Here is a 14,486-nt window from a genome sequence, read left to right on the forward strand (position 1 = left end):
GTGTCCGTTGATTTGATCACGTCCGAACCGGATTCTAAACTCCAGAATTGACTCAACCAGATACGCTACCAGGATGGAGTCTCTCCAGCAGCTCATTATTGACACTTTGGAGCGAGATGGTAAAATAGCTGACACTCGTGCTGTCAAACTTCCTCCAGCATTACACAAGGATGACGTTCAAGAGGCCCAGATGGTTATCCAAGGAACTTTGAATTCGTTGCTCATCGTGAGGTGAGTGCATGCGTCGATTAAAACAGCATCGCACGATCCGTACTAAAAGGAACACTCAAAACCGAAAGATGATTGAATACACGACCCAAGAGGTAATGGGAACTGGGCTTACTCCCGAAGGTGCTCAAATTGCTGAGCTGGGATCACATGAAGCTCGAGTATGGAGCGCTTTGCCAAAAAAGGGTCAGGACCTGCGCTCTCCATACCCGAGTTGAAAAAGATAGTTGGAGATGAGTCAGCTAAGATTGGCCAGGGGCGTGCATTCAAAAGTGGTTGGATCGGAAAAGAGGGTGATGGTCTCGTCAAGTTGGTATGACATAGTGAACAGTGACCAGGATCGCTCGTTCATATCAGACACAATAGGTCCCACCATCATCGATACAACTCAGAATGACTCAAGGAAATACAATCTACTGGTACGCTTGCCGCAGGCGATAAATCCATCAACGAATTAAAGAAGCGTAAGCTTGTTGTGCAACGGTAAGTAATTACATTTGGCTTTGTGAATGATATTTCACTTGGTTACAGGAAAGGTCTTTGGTTCACGGTGACCAAGGGAAGCAACTTTGCACCTCTATCGCGAAGCCCGAGACAGATCTCACGTACGATATGCTCCAAACGTAAGCAATTGTTAACAACTCTACTTCATGAAGCTCATTTCGTGTTCAGGGGCGTGTGGAAGAATTCTACCTTCAAACAATACAACTTTGAGGCCGAGGGTACGCCAACTGGCGGGGGCGCTCTCCACCCACTACTCAAAGTCCGCGAAGAATTCCGCAACATTTTCTTTGAAATGGGGTACGAAATTTCCCAAAGGGTATATGCAAACTATGACACTAACTTGTATATTTAAGTTTCGCGAAATGCCTACCTCTCAATTTGTCGAGTCCGGTTCTGGAACTTTGATACCCTCTTTGTCCCCCAACAACATCCCGCTCGAGATCTCAAGATACTTTCTATCTTTCAGACCCAGCCGAGTCTCATCCCCCTCCGAAAGACTACGAGATGTTGCACGTACTCAAGCATGGGGATTTGGAAGTATCGGGTATCGCGCACCATGGCGAGAGGCAGACTCCCGCCGCTTACTTTTGCGTACACATACGACTGCCACGAGCGCACGTATGCTCAAGGCAGTAGCCGACAGGGAAGGTGGATTCAAACCGATTAAAATGTTCAGCATCGACAGAGTTTTCCGAAATGAGGCGGTGGACGCAACTCACCTTGCAGAGTTCCATCAGGTGGAAGGTCTGGTGGCTGATAGGGGAATCACACTTGGAGATCTGATTGGTAAGTCCATCGTTGTACATAGTTGGTGTGTATTTGAACACTGATTCAATTAAAGGCTTTATGCAAACATTCTTCAAGAAGATGGGTGTAGATAACCTGCGCTTCAAACCTGCATATAATCCATACACAGAGGTATGAGGATAATACTCAAATACCAGCGGCTTTCTGAACACATTTGGACAGCCGTCTCTGGAGATTTTCGCCTTCCATAAAGGGCAATCGCTGGGTCGAGATCGGCAACAGTGGGATGTTCCGCCCGGAAATGCTGGAGCCAATGGGTCTGCCTCCAGATGTGCGCGTCTTAGGTTGGGGTCTGAGCTTAGAGCGGCCTACAATGATTCGGTATGTACATCATGTGATCCGCAGAATATATGCATCTAACGTTTTAGTTGACAGCTATGGCATTTCCAACATCCGAGCGTTGGTGGGACACAAGGTGTCTATCGAAAGTGTCGAAAGATCTGCTGCAGTTCGGTTTTAATTAGATGTATATTCCATGAAGAAATCACTTAACAGTCAGAGTGATTCATTAAATTTGTAATTTCCTACTCCAACTAAAGCGCCTTCACTTGCTTCGGAGTGAAGCCCAATTCGCCCAATATACCTCCAGCAGGCAAATGATCGGGACGCCGTCGTAGCACACGTGAACCGGAAAGGCTGTTATCATGCTGCGAAAGGTGTTAGGTACAATCCAAGGTCCGGACAAATACTCTCTGCTTACGGTTCAGGACCACAAACCAAAAACAACAAATTCTTTTCCTTGATCGAACAGACCGGCTGGGCCCCGCGTATCCATTCTAGCCATGTGCGAGGGCGCGGAATAATACCTCTCTCCTGTAGAACATGTGTAATCCTCTTTTCCAATCCGTCCAATGTGGACATTTTTTATGTGAGATTGATGAAGCCGAGGTATTCGGGACCGGAGTTGGGACATCGACGAATAATCGAACCGTAAGATCATGTCGATTCGCACACTGTAAACACACACATTGTACAGGACGTCCATGACGGGCAGAGCTGCTGGATTCTGTGATGAATGTAACAGTGTATAGTGTGTCTTGAGCGGGTGCGAGTGTGGTGTTTCTCTCGGCAAAAGTGTGGTTTAAGAGCTGAACAAAAGGTGTGACACCGGTCCCACCTGATATCTTGCATCCTGTTAAGTATAATCCATTTGAACTTGTGCTCGGAGCATACCATTATAATCTCATCATAGTCGCCATCCTTGAAATCGAATGTCCTCACCGGTCCTCTGACTTCAAGCTCGTCTCCTTCGTTTTTGCTATGTAACCACCTCGATACCTCTCCGTCTGCGTACCGTTTGATCCAAAATTCCATATTTCCATTATCTCTATCCTTTCAGTGGTGTATACGGTCGTTGGACTTGTATATCGGAGTCTTTGATGTATATCGAGAACACTGGCCCAGTGTGGATTCATCTGGCATCAGGTGAGACGGAACAGCGAGTGTAATGATTTTAGAGTTCTCGCTAGCCGTTTGGTTGACATAATCTTTAGAGGAGTGAACTTCAAGTCTGACAATGGGGGTCGAATTGCCGCTGGTCTTGCCACCGGCAAACGCATAGAGTCCCAGACCAGCGCCTACAACCACAAATGCACCAATCCATGTTGAAGGTCGGGATGCGAATGGGGGCCTGGCGGGCGTAGGAGTCCAGAGTTGATTAAGCCTGATCCTTGGCTGGACCGAGTTCGAGGTGCCAAACAGAGGAGGGACGTGCAAGCAGTTCGTGAAGACAGCATAGTTCAGTTCCGATTTATCGCGCATAAATCACGTTAGCTTATTACCTCAGTCGGTCAGGGTCCCCGATCTCCGTGCGAGGAAATGACCTCAGCATTGCCAACTGTAGCCAACGACGACTGCGGCCAGGATGTCTTTCAACCCGAAACAAGCGAGTCAGCAAGCAATCGCAATGTTCACAAGTATTGTGTAGGAGCACTTTAAACGATATCAAAAGTTGAACTTATACGGAAAGGCTAGTGGTTGAAACATTGTTCAAGCTCGCTAACCTCACGCTCTTCTTCACTTAGGCGTTCGTATGGTTTATGATATTTTTCCATATTGCTCTTGCAACTCTATTCATCATTTTGGCCGATCAAATCTTCCAGTTCCTCTATGACTCTGCACAGAAATGAAGACAATGCCACCGGATGGTTGATACTTTCAGCAATTATCAGTACGTGTGTTCGGGCTCATTGTGAGATAACATTGACGGCATCTCTTCAGTCATCACATCATTACCTCCCCTTGTGGGAGGCACCACAACACTGACCGTGTGTGGGTTCGCATACGGTGCCAAGTCGTTCAGCTTCGTCGCACCTGCAGCTGCATCGGCGCAGCCTTCTCTTTCATTACCTTGCGTTATTTTTTCCGCGAAAAGGTCCGCCGATTCACGCAGAAGCAAGAAAAATGGCGTGCATTGGAGGCTGTCATTGCTGCGAAAGGGTTGCCTCTTATCATTCTGATCCGTCTGGCGCCGTTGCCTTGGACATACTCTAATGCCCTGTTGCAGTAAGAGAATTGGACGATTTTGTTTGAATAAAACTGATCCATGTAGTAGTCAATCGATCCGTTAGCTTCTGGCAATTCATGGTGGCAACTGTGTAAGCTTTTCTTTTTAGGTCAAGGTATCCCTCTAACATGATCCGTTGCTTAGGATTTTCACTCCCAAGTTGTATTTATTATCGTTTTTATTGGATCAAGGATTGCCAAGTTCTCTGATGGCCAGCAGCGAGGTGAAATGGATACAGCAAGCAAATGGCTTAATGCACTATCAATTGCGCTGGGTGGTTCAATAGGGATTGGCGCAACCTGGTAGGCTCTATCATATGAGTTTATTGCTTATCTACTGACTCAATGTCAGGCTAGTGTGTTTATTGGATCAAGGGTTGCCAAGTTCTCTGATGGCCAGCAGCGAGGTGAAATGGATACAGCAAGCAAATGGCTTAATGCACTATCAATTGCGCTGGGTGCTTCAATAGGGATTGGCGCAACCTGGTAGGCTCTATCATATGAGTTTATTGCTTATCTACTGACTCAATGTCAGGCTAGTGTGGCGTCTCACTGATGCCGAGATCAGGAATATGAAAGAGCTGCCCCAGGATATTGATGATATGGCTGCTGATGCCTTACATGACGTGGAGGCTGGTGCGCCGTTGCTGGGAGACTATTCAGAAGACGACTTGAATGGAGACGGTGCGTTAAGGCTCAATGATAGCTCAGACAGCCTTTCAGCAAGGTAGAGCACATAGCAAAGCTTCCTAACATTCCTTGTATTATATATTGTTGTCTTACTTCAATAGTATTTATTTTAATTAGAAACAACCAGCGTCTATATTCATACCAATCTAGTTATACCAATGAATAAACAGTGCAGCACTGGCACCCAGTAAGAATACGATCAAGAATATCCGAGAATCTGCTTGATTTTCTCGAGCTTTGCGCAACTGTACATTGGCCCGCTTGACATCACCCTGACTTGCAATGGCATCATCATATAACTGGTCAATAGCTTCGGTCTGTCGAGTAAGGTGTGCGACTAATTCTGTTTGCAAAGCACTGATGTCCAACAGACGCGATTCGGCGACCTTGACTGCTGCAAGAGTGTCTTCGACTGATCTAAGCAACGCCGTATTTTCCTGTTCAAATTGGAGCATTTGTGACGGGGACAGTTCGAGATTGTCATAATCATCATCCTCTGGTTCTTCCACAGATGGAGGGGCGGGGGCCGGTTGGGACGAGCGACCCCAAGTCGAGGCACCCCATCCAGACGAGCCAGAGTTAGAGGCAGGGGCGGGAGTAGGGTCAGAGACAGATATAGAAGAGCCGAGTGTAGTCGCTCTCTCTACTTGACGTCGCACTCTTTCTTCCTGCATTTCTTTTTGAGCGGCACCAGTTTCAGTCAGGCGACGAGTAAGGTACCAGGCAATATTGGAACGATGAAGGGCCCGTGCATCGGCGTCTGCTAACTCGGTAGATTGGGTAAGGCGTGATGGCAACATGCGGAGAAGAGGGTTTGTTCGATTAGCTACTGATTCGCTATGTTCTGTCCAATTTAACGTTAGTAAAGAATAGGAATTATGAGCTTGATCCCTTTAGGGTATTCGATATCGTACATACGTTTCTCCAGTTGTTCCAGTTCCCGAACTCTTTGTGCGCATTTCGTCAGGATAACATTCGCTTGAAGATCCAATTGGTCACGCTCTGCGTTGGTGAGACTCTTAATATTAGCCCATGCATCAGAGTTCATGTTATTCAAGTCGATATTGCGGGTACTGCTGGTCGACCGGAAGTGGTTATTTGGGTCGACATTGAGGTACGGCCTGCGCACGGTGGAGAGCAATTGGCCAAGTGTTTTGAGGTGATTTAACTGCATAATGGCAGCTCCGATCAGTAACAATGACGTTATGTATGGATTTAATTGCTTACAATGGTATATGCTTCAGTCAGGTATTGTCTTGCAAAAGCATCTTCCTCTACTTCCGAAGAGAGTTTTGACACGTTAGCCCTTCGTTTCTTTGCATCTGGCATCCTTGAAGCGCACTCTCGCACACACGCAAGAAATTCTTCAGTACGCTTGGTAAAAGTCATTGTGACAAGTGAAAAATTAAACGGTAATAATACAGAGATATGGTCAAGATACTGGTTTGGAAGGTCAATGATGCAAGGAAACGAGGGATCTGGCGCTTGTAAGTCGGCGCTTACTAATTGATACAAAAGTGAACACTTTGAAATAATTTTTGTTTTCTATTCCGACCTTGTTTCGACCTGGCTACGGCCTGGTTTAGCCCATTGCTCGACTCGGTAGGCCCTGCGGCAAACAACTTCGGATGAGATTATTCATTCTCGATCTTTGAGGTTGATCATGTTCCTTTACCATGGTCTGCCATATAAATTGAGAAACACTTGTTTTGTGAAACACAATATTGATAGCTAGTTATAAATACATCATATTAAGCAAGAACTACATAACCCAAATCATAAGCAAACTTCTAAGAGGCATTATTCCTTTTGGACTTCGCCGTTGCCGTTGCTAGAGCTTCCTGCTCCCCTTCAAATGCTTCAGGAGGATACTGTCCCTGTACTTGTGACACAGAGCCCCAAAGGATGTACACAAATGGTCCAGACTTAATCGGTCCTGGTGTGCTTTGATAACCAATCAGCAGGTCACAGCGTGTGCAATTGAACCTGTATTGGCGCTCATGTAGGTAGCCTTGTTCGCATTTTCTGTTGGGGGATTAGTCGGTGGGTACGGTCACACGTGGCACGACGAACTTACCGTTCGATCATCACTGGTTGCGAGGCAAGATTTACGTTGAGTTTGAACACGCGTGCTTTGGAATTTGGTGCATCTTGTGAACGAACAATAATTGCTCCATCAGTTTTTCGGCGAGGGAGGGAGTTCAGCGATTTATCAATGACTAGCTACCAGTGATATAATAAGTAAAATAGTAAACTCTGCCTGATTTGACAAAACTCACGATGAACTCTCCACAAAGGCAGTAATACACCCTAAGCGACGCTGTTGCAGAGTCCGTTGGAGGGCTAACAACGCAATTTGGACATATTGCTAAACCACCCTTGATATAGCACCTACCATCAATGGAAGAAGAAATCGCAGACCTGGAGACGATTTTCGGCATGATTGAAGAGGAAAGGAAAACAGACAACCTCCGGGCTTCACGTGGCTATTTCCAATTGACTGGATCCCTGAACGCTTCCGATCACAACTCAAAATGAAGTTTGTAGCACTCTTGAGTGGAGGCAAAGATTCATGCTATAATATCGTACACTGTAATGCGAATGGCCATGAACTTGTTGCTGCTGCTTCGTTAAGGCCTCCTACTGAAGGTTAGCGTTGGCTTCTTTGATTTTGTTTTGCATGCTGATTGTCGGTACTTAGGGGAGATGGACTCGTTCATGTACCAAACCGTTGGGCAAGACGCTATCGAGCTTGTTGCCAATGCTCTTGGCGTCCCACTATTTCGACGTACTATTGATGGATTAGCAATAGAACAAGGAGGTGAATATGGTGATAGAGCCGGAAAAGCAGATCGGGAAAACGAGGGCGTAGATGGGGACGAGACCGAAGACATGTTTGCATTGTTGTCGGAAGTCAAGGTCAGTGACTATATCCACCTTCCTACTATGACTCCATAGTGTCCAGGAAGCATACCCAGATGTTCAAGGTGTATCCGTCGGCGCGATTCTGTCGAATTATCAGCGCGTGAGAGTGGATCATGTGTAAGTGGGGTGCTACTACCTATTTATACAATGTCACAGATATCGTACAGATGCCAGAGGTTGGGACTCACGCCGTTGTTTATCTCTGGCAACGGGATCAACGGGAGCTAATGTCAGAGATGATTGCAGCTGGGGTCGAGGCTATCCTCATTAAGGTAGCGGTATAGGACTAGAAGAGCGGCATCTGGGAAAGACTTTGGCTCAGATGGAGCCTACTTTCCATAAACTCGTAAGGTCGCCGAATTTCTGATGCAGCGTCGTCTAAAGCTTTTCAGAACGATAAATTTGGTGCCCATATATGCGGCGAAGGAGGAGAGTATGAAACCTTAACGCTGGATTGCTCAGCGTTCAAGAGGCGCATAACGATGTGAGTCACCTATACGCTGGAACTCCAAAAAGCTCCCAAACGAATTACGATTCATAGAAAAGAAACGAAAACTGTAGTTCACTCTGATCATGGATTTGCTACGGTTGCGTATCTTCGGATTAAAGGTGCCGTGCTGGAAGATAAACCTCAATCTACACCTTTGGCTCCAACAGTCCCTCCATTACTGGAAGAGTTCTCCATTGAGTTGGAACTAAGTTTAGTTGAACAACAGCAGTCTGAAATTCAGGATCCGCATCTTATCAAGAATCCAGTATCTCCACCAATAGACACTCAGGTCATCCAACAAAGTGACTGGCTTTTCATATCTAACGTCCAGTGTAATCTTCCCATCATGAATACACCTATCGAGGAAGAGGTTATATGGTGTTTCGATTCAATCAAATGTGAGTTGGTTGTTTTAGGCTACTCGATCCATTATTAAATTTACCGAAGCCATTTTGGAAAAGTCTGATTTGAGCCTACAGCCTAAACACATTGTCAATACCGTTCTTCTCCTATCCGACATGAATCTTTTCCCGCGTGTCAACAAGGCTTACGCACAATATTTTGGAACAAGCCCTCCCTCGCGAGCCTGCGTGGCAGTTGACCTTCCGGAGGGTATTCGTGTCAGAATCTCGTGTACTGCCTACAAGGACCATCCGACTATGAGACCTCTTTCACGTCAAGGTGGCTTTTACTGCCGAAAGATTGGTCTTACTCTACATCGGTTATACAGGGAGTGATTGTCTGGTAGATGGTGCGGATAGATTGGAGCTAGGAACGCGCTTGGGATGCTTACCCAGGCAAGTAATCCACCTCACTCGGGTAAATAGGGGCTTAAGTCAGACAAACAGGTTTCTAAAAGAGGTGATAGACAGCTTCCCGCGACCATTATTGCTGCCAAATCGCTACCGAGAGGTGCAATGATTGAAGTCCAAGTACTCGCACATTCGAACAGCATACAGTCAACGGACCCTGATAGCGATGACGACTCAAGTTCAGCAAAAGTTCATATTTCTGATGGTGATTTACGGCCAGAGTATGAGTATAGGGTACGAAAGATTGGTTTAATGAGCTCTTCGCAACTGCGTTTGCTAGTAATGAGGGTGAGACCCAAGGCCGCACAGTTCACCTACTTCCCTATTAACGGATGAAACAGGTCTTTCGAGTGTCTTGTCTACATTACCCGTCTTGGGGCACCATGAGGCATTGTCGGTGCTTGTGTTCTATTGTCCGGTACAGATTGTCTATCCTATCTCATATGATAATTTGGCTAAGTACTTCAACAGTCGGGGTAATGCCGCATTTCAAGGCTACCTTTGTCCCTGTCAGAGGGATTCTGTCACCTTCGGGAAGTCCTGGCGTGGCATTCTATGTCCATGTACCCACACACTCGAAAACCGAGGATCTTGTTGGGAAGCTATTAATTTAGATTGCTGCAGCTGAATAGACTTGATTGATAACAATAATCAGGGTCTGCGTAAATGGGCCCCTATGAACGAAGAGGATTTATGGTTTAATCTACGCCGTAATATTGAATTTAAGCAGGACTTTTTTGGCACACCTTTCTTTTTTGGGCCCTACTCACCCAATGTTTTCTTGAATATTTATATCATCTAAGTATGTGCATGCAGGGCACGAGTATACATAGACACCACAGCGTTTTTTTCTTTCTTTCGTGAACGCAGGGGAAGACGTTTTGCGCCTTCGTCAATGTATAGATAGGGCCTGATGAGGACTCAATTTACGAGGCTTGCGCCCACCTTAATTGGACCCTGATTCCTGCACCAGTCTCCAGGATGTTACAATGGACCAATATCATACCAAGGCCGAACCCCTGCAGCAAGACCAAATCAACATTGTGTTACTTGCCATATCCAATTCCCCTCAGGTCAATCTCGGACTCGCAGAATATCTCCCCCCTGGCTTAAGCTTTATCCCATCGATTACACATGCAGATCACAATAGATTGCGAAGAAGGCAAGGTTATTATGGAAGCTCTGATAGCCAACCCAAAGCAGAGCGAATGGGTCTTGAGGGAATACTCTGTTAGACGTTCGGGCAACATTGTGGAGTGAGTGGCAATGGATGAAAGATGTTGGTTCAAGAGCTAACGTGTGCGTAGGTGTTGGATAACCGCACGGGAGGGGGAGGCATTTGAGATTCATTGGTTTGGATCTGGACCGAATTCCTACAAGGACCTAGATATTAGAGCCACCCCATACGTGGATGGAACCGAAGTCGATAGCGGGATACTTTCTGCCAACGAACGTAAGCAAGAGCAATCTGGGTGGCTCGACGGATACCAAGTGAGTGAGGATATGGCCCGGCCTTTTCAATTTGGTACGCTGGAACTTACAGGTGGGTAGGTCGACTGACTCTGTACATTGATGAGGCATATATATGCCTTCTTCTGACCAACGTGTTTTCTAGATGATGAAAATATGGTGCCCAGTACCCGTTCTGGAGCCCCCTACACCATCCGTGTCGTGCTCGAGTGGGGCAGGAGCCGGCCTCCGAAAACGCGCCGCAAATCTAAAAATGCTCGCCGTTCGTTCGGTAACCTTAGTATCACGAACGTGCTTCATAAAAAACGCGCTAGTAGGGAATTTTGCTTCTGTCACTCTTGGAGAACCTGTGCCTTCGGAGCCCATGTTGGAGGCGTTGGATTTTGTGCAAGAGGAAAATACACCAACAGTAGAATTTATATTCCGGTATGGATCCGAAAGTAGGTTAGCCGGTTTGTGGACGAAAGCTCAAGAATTTCTGACGAAATAATAATAGGTTGGCTCAAGGAGAATGGTATCAAAGTTCACGCTCCCCTGGTCTCTAACTTGCGGCAGGAAGTAATTGATGTTGACGAGATCGAATCGGAAACAGAAGAAAGCCATAACCCAAGTGACTTCGACATGGAGTCTAGACTAGGTATATATTTTGTAACATACCTTTATAGTTCGTTAACAATAGAAAAACAGATGAAGCTGAAGTCGAAGATCTGGTTGAAATGGCGCATTAAATCGACAAGACACATGCGAGTAGCCATTGAGTCAAGTCATCTGAGGAAAGAGATATTATATAATTGATTTATAATTAACTGGACGATAATGTATATATACCACATGCCGATTTCACTTACAGTTGCCAAGTACGGTGTATACTGTTTTTCGTCTAATTTACCTGTATTTCATCACACCAGACGTCATGCTCCGATTGGAAATTACCCCAGCCTGATCAAGACACTTTAGAGGGTTGCAGCTGACCACGACCAAGTTGGGAGCTGAACCCAAAGTGTGTGTGTGCCTACAAAGGTGAGTATAATCTAGAGCACGTTCTATAGCGAAAGATTATGACGAGGCGACGTACGTCATAGGAAAGATGGCCAGGTCTGGAGCACCAGAAAATGGACAAAACGGCCAGTCAGGCCAGCTCGATACGGGGTTCTCATTCCCAACGGGGGGTGGATCAGCTCCTGGATCGCCTGTAGAGTATCGTGAACCATTGCCGCTCATGGAGACGGTTATTCAGAAACGCCAGCGCTCGCGGTCAAAGTCCAAGGAGGCTGGTCGAACTCAGCCGGGTCCAAAGAGCTTTATGGATCTTATCGCACTCACCATATCTATGGCAGGCGCACAGGTAACCTGGACGGTCGAGCTCGGGTGGGTAGTATCTGGATCATATGTAATTATTGATTATTGATTTGGCTTGATAGCTATGGGACACCATTCCTTCGTGATCTTGGACTTAGTTCGACTCTAACCTCACTCGTATGGCTTGCCGGACCTTTGAGTGGATTGATTGCCCAACCTCTTATCGGTAGGGCTCCCCCAATAAACACTATGTCTTAACTAAACATTTTTTAGGTGCGGTGTCCGACTCGTCTACATCCAAGTACCGAAGGCGATACTGGGTGGCGGCATCAACAATTGTTCTGTTTGTGGCTGCTATCGGGCTGGCATTCGCCATACCATTTGCTAGGGGATTGGTGTCGCTATTTTATCCAGAGCCCCCAGTTCCAGATCGCCAGTGGGATAACTCGGTACGTTTCTCTCACCCCGCTCCAACTTCTGCTATAGATTTCTGATACGAGCTATTTCCGCTACAGGTCAGGCAGACCGCTATCGGGGTCGCTGTATTATGCTTCTATCTGCTTGATTTTGCCCTCAACGCTCTCCAAGCATCGCTCCGAAACCTCTTGCTGGATGTGACCCCAGGTGAACAACTCACAACGGCGAATGCATGGCACGGACGTATGATTCATGCCGGCAATATTGTCGGTTTTGCCCTCGGTGGAGTTGTACTCGAGAACTGGCCGGTGCTTAGGTGGTTTGGCGGTGACCAATTCCGAAAAGTATGCATTGTAACAATGGTTATTCTGGCTGCTACCGTTTGGATTACTCTTGTTACCCAAGAGGAAAGAGAGAGGGAGATCGATTTGCTCAGACGCGAGGATGGGTGCGTTAACTATTCCGCTTTCGTGACTAAGATAACTAAACAGTCACAGTCGACTTATGGATGTCATCAAGACTATTGGCATGCGTCCCTCAACCTTCCTCGCCCAATCAGGCGCGTGTGTTACGTTCAGCTGTGTGCTTGGGTTGGATGGTAGGTAATTCTTTGGATACGCATTGACGGTCAATTGACTAGAATTAGGTTCCCCTTCTTGTTTTTCGGTACAACGTGGATGGGTGTTGTTATGTCGGAAGAGACTGGGACTGATCCAACCAAGGATGAAGCAACTGTTGCTGGGGATAAGGCCATGCTCATATACAGTGTGGGTAAGTTACTTTGTATCCCACTTTACGAATTCAAAATCCAACATCCATCCGCTTAGTTGCTGTCATTGCCGGAACTCTGCTTCCTACCCTCGCTTCTCGTGACCAACGTCTGTTGCTTCCCGAGCTTCCGATCGACCCCAACAATCCTGAAGCCACCGCAGATGCCGAACTCGCCCGAGTCCGCGATCTTGTGAGGCAATGGCGTTCCGAGGCCGCACGCGAGGGGCGCCCACTCAAACTGCCAACTATGCCATTCATGTTGCGTAATATATGGACTGGCGCGTTGTTGCTGTTCTTTGTTCTGATGATGAGCACATTCTTTGTCAAGACTGTATGGGCCGGTACTCTTGTGATATCGTTGCTTGGAATTTGCTGGGCTGTGGCCTGCTGGGTACCATTTGCTATTATCATGGAGGTGAGTGATTTCTAGGTCAAGCATACATTATACTTATGTCGCGGTACATGTAGTATCTTAAGGAAATGGACGACTCAGCCAAGGCCAATCGCGTTGCCGCTGCGGTTGCTGGCAACGGTGCCTCGACATCCAGACCTGGTCACAGCCGCGTTCTTTCTACCCCCGCCCACCCAGTGCGTCGCTTGGGTCGTACCACAAGCGGAATTAACCCTCATGAACGAACTGCACTATTGCGCCGTTACTCGATGAATATGACTGATCAAGAGATGAATAATACTGAGCTAAACGTGGAAGGATCTGGTGATGTTGCCGGCGGAACTATTTTAGGGATACACAATCTCGCGATTGTCTTACCTCAGTTTTTCGTGAGTATGCCAGCACTATGCATCCTGGTGTTCGGGGGCTGACAACACGTGTGATAGGTCTCAATTGCCTCTAGTATTATCTTCAGGATTTTCGATGGCTCCCAGACTGGCGACACTTTGTACCTAGGCAAACATGGCGTGTCTTGGGTGTTAAGATTTGGGGGTGTTATCGCTCTGGTACGTTTCTAATAGGGAAACACCGGGATTAGCGTAACTGAATTGAGAGTCTAGATTGGGGCGGCTATTTCTCGCCGCGTGCCTCCTACGAAAACGGAGAAGGCGATGCGCAAGAGGTGGGCCGAGATCCAAGAAGAGGAGAATGCCGGAACGCCTTGAGGCAGGTATTGGTCGTCGCTTGGCTCATAAGGGAGTGGGGTAGACGTGTCTCTGTGATTGCTTGATACGATCGTTGTGTTTGTTATACGAATGTGAATATCATGATTGTGTTTTTGAGTTTTCTATCCGAACTTTTATCGGCGCAAGTGTAGGCTTTTTAAGACAATGGAAGCACATAGCCAGGTACCGGGAGGGGGTATTGCCGAGGGAGTGATGTGCGGAGGGCGCTTAACAGGGAAGTAGGTAAGCATGATCAGTTGCGGCTGAGGTACAAGCGGCTGCCCACAACGACCACGACTGGTGGATCCAGACAGACAGAATGGAGCGGGACCCATCCACACGACTGCGAAGAGCAGTCAAGGGTAAGTAAATGCATACATTTAACTCGCAATGCTGATGAGCCCCATCCCACGCCCTGTTGACCAAATGACCGCACTGGATACACCTCACAG

The 14,486-nt window shown here is 47.0% G+C and overlaps 8 protein-coding genes across 8 annotated transcripts; 5 read left to right on the plus strand and 3 right to left on the minus strand.

Moving 5' to 3' along the window:
* Nucleotides 1-73: 73 nt before the first annotated feature.
* Nucleotides 74-2,003, plus strand: RhiXN_04134 (phenylalanyl-tRNA synthetase; the record flags this gene model as incomplete). The annotated part of the gene is made up of 9 exons (XM_043323951.1): nucleotides 74-231; nucleotides 385-541; nucleotides 632-711; nucleotides 765-851; nucleotides 901-1,029; nucleotides 1,199-1,518; nucleotides 1,574-1,650; nucleotides 1,702-1,860; nucleotides 1,908-2,003. The coding sequence occupies 9 exons, from the start codon at nucleotides 74-76 to the stop codon at nucleotides 2,001-2,003; spliced, it is 1,263 nt and encodes a 420-aa protein (XP_043176370.1).
* Nucleotides 2,004-2,874: 871 nt separating this feature from the next.
* Nucleotides 2,875-3,300, minus strand: RhiXN_04135 (oxidoreductase FAD/NAD(P)-binding protein; the record flags this gene model as incomplete). The annotated part of the gene is made up of 1 exon (XM_043323952.1): nucleotides 2,875-3,300. The coding sequence occupies one exon, from the start codon at nucleotides 3,298-3,300 to the stop codon at nucleotides 2,875-2,877; it is 426 nt and encodes a 141-aa protein (XP_043176371.1).
* Nucleotides 3,301-3,648: 348 nt separating this feature from the next.
* On the plus strand, nucleotides 3,649-4,775 carry RhiXN_04136 (Golgi apparatus membrane protein TVP38; the record flags this gene model as incomplete). Its single annotated transcript, XM_043323953.1, has 7 exons — nucleotides 3,649-3,709; nucleotides 3,760-3,810; nucleotides 3,873-4,044; nucleotides 4,110-4,125; nucleotides 4,190-4,347; nucleotides 4,402-4,530; nucleotides 4,580-4,775. 7 exons carry the CDS (start codon nucleotides 3,649-3,651, stop codon nucleotides 4,773-4,775), a joined length of 783 nt encoding a protein of 260 aa, XP_043176372.1.
* A 105-nt stretch (nucleotides 4,776-4,880) lies between these two features.
* Nucleotides 4,881-6,123, minus strand: RhiXN_04137 (syntaxin protein 18; the record flags this gene model as incomplete). The annotated part of the gene is made up of 3 exons (XM_043323954.1): nucleotides 4,881-5,578; nucleotides 5,653-5,902; nucleotides 5,962-6,123. The coding sequence occupies 3 exons, from the start codon at nucleotides 6,121-6,123 to the stop codon at nucleotides 4,881-4,883; spliced, it is 1,110 nt and encodes a 369-aa protein (XP_043176373.1).
* A 401-nt stretch (nucleotides 6,124-6,524) lies between these two features.
* RhiXN_04138 (uncharacterized protein) lies at nucleotides 6,525-7,175 on the minus strand (the record flags this gene model as incomplete). Its single annotated transcript, XM_043323955.1, has 3 exons — nucleotides 6,525-6,678; nucleotides 6,812-6,957; nucleotides 7,014-7,175. The coding sequence occupies 3 exons, from the start codon at nucleotides 7,173-7,175 to the stop codon at nucleotides 6,525-6,527; spliced, it is 462 nt and encodes a 153-aa protein (XP_043176374.1).
* Nucleotides 7,176-7,268: 93 nt separating this feature from the next.
* On the plus strand, nucleotides 7,269-9,297 carry RhiXN_04139 (diphthamide biosynthesis protein; the record flags this gene model as incomplete). Its single annotated transcript, XM_043323956.1, has 10 exons — nucleotides 7,269-7,383; nucleotides 7,436-7,653; nucleotides 7,700-7,759; nucleotides 7,827-7,931; nucleotides 7,982-8,005; nucleotides 8,052-8,143; nucleotides 8,201-8,547; nucleotides 8,597-8,830; nucleotides 8,880-8,968; nucleotides 9,022-9,297. The coding sequence occupies 10 exons, from the start codon at nucleotides 7,269-7,271 to the stop codon at nucleotides 9,295-9,297; spliced, it is 1,560 nt and encodes a 519-aa protein (XP_043176375.1).
* A 653-nt stretch (nucleotides 9,298-9,950) lies between these two features.
* RhiXN_04140 (uncharacterized protein) lies at nucleotides 9,951-11,159 on the plus strand (the record flags this gene model as incomplete). Its single annotated transcript, XM_043323957.1, has 7 exons — nucleotides 9,951-10,034; nucleotides 10,102-10,217; nucleotides 10,269-10,486; nucleotides 10,577-10,693; nucleotides 10,749-10,871; nucleotides 10,928-11,068; nucleotides 11,119-11,159. 7 exons carry the CDS (start codon nucleotides 9,951-9,953, stop codon nucleotides 11,157-11,159), a joined length of 840 nt encoding a protein of 279 aa, XP_043176376.1.
* Nucleotides 11,160-11,518: 359 nt separating this feature from the next.
* On the plus strand, nucleotides 11,519-14,034 carry RhiXN_04141 (major facilitator superfamily transporter; the record flags this gene model as incomplete). Its single annotated transcript, XM_043323958.1, has 10 exons — nucleotides 11,519-11,799; nucleotides 11,853-11,956; nucleotides 12,004-12,179; nucleotides 12,246-12,595; nucleotides 12,645-12,749; nucleotides 12,794-12,918; nucleotides 12,975-13,333; nucleotides 13,387-13,698; nucleotides 13,756-13,875; nucleotides 13,930-14,034. The coding sequence occupies 10 exons, from the start codon at nucleotides 11,519-11,521 to the stop codon at nucleotides 14,032-14,034; spliced, it is 2,037 nt and encodes a 678-aa protein (XP_043176377.1).
* Between the last annotated feature and the right edge of the window lie 452 nt (nucleotides 14,035-14,486).

Source organism: Rhizoctonia solani, chromosome 1 (genome assembly GCF_016906535.1).
Source record: "Rhizoctonia solani chromosome 1, complete sequence".
NCBI lineage: Eukaryota > Fungi > Basidiomycota > Agaricomycetes > Cantharellales > Ceratobasidiaceae > Rhizoctonia > Rhizoctonia solani.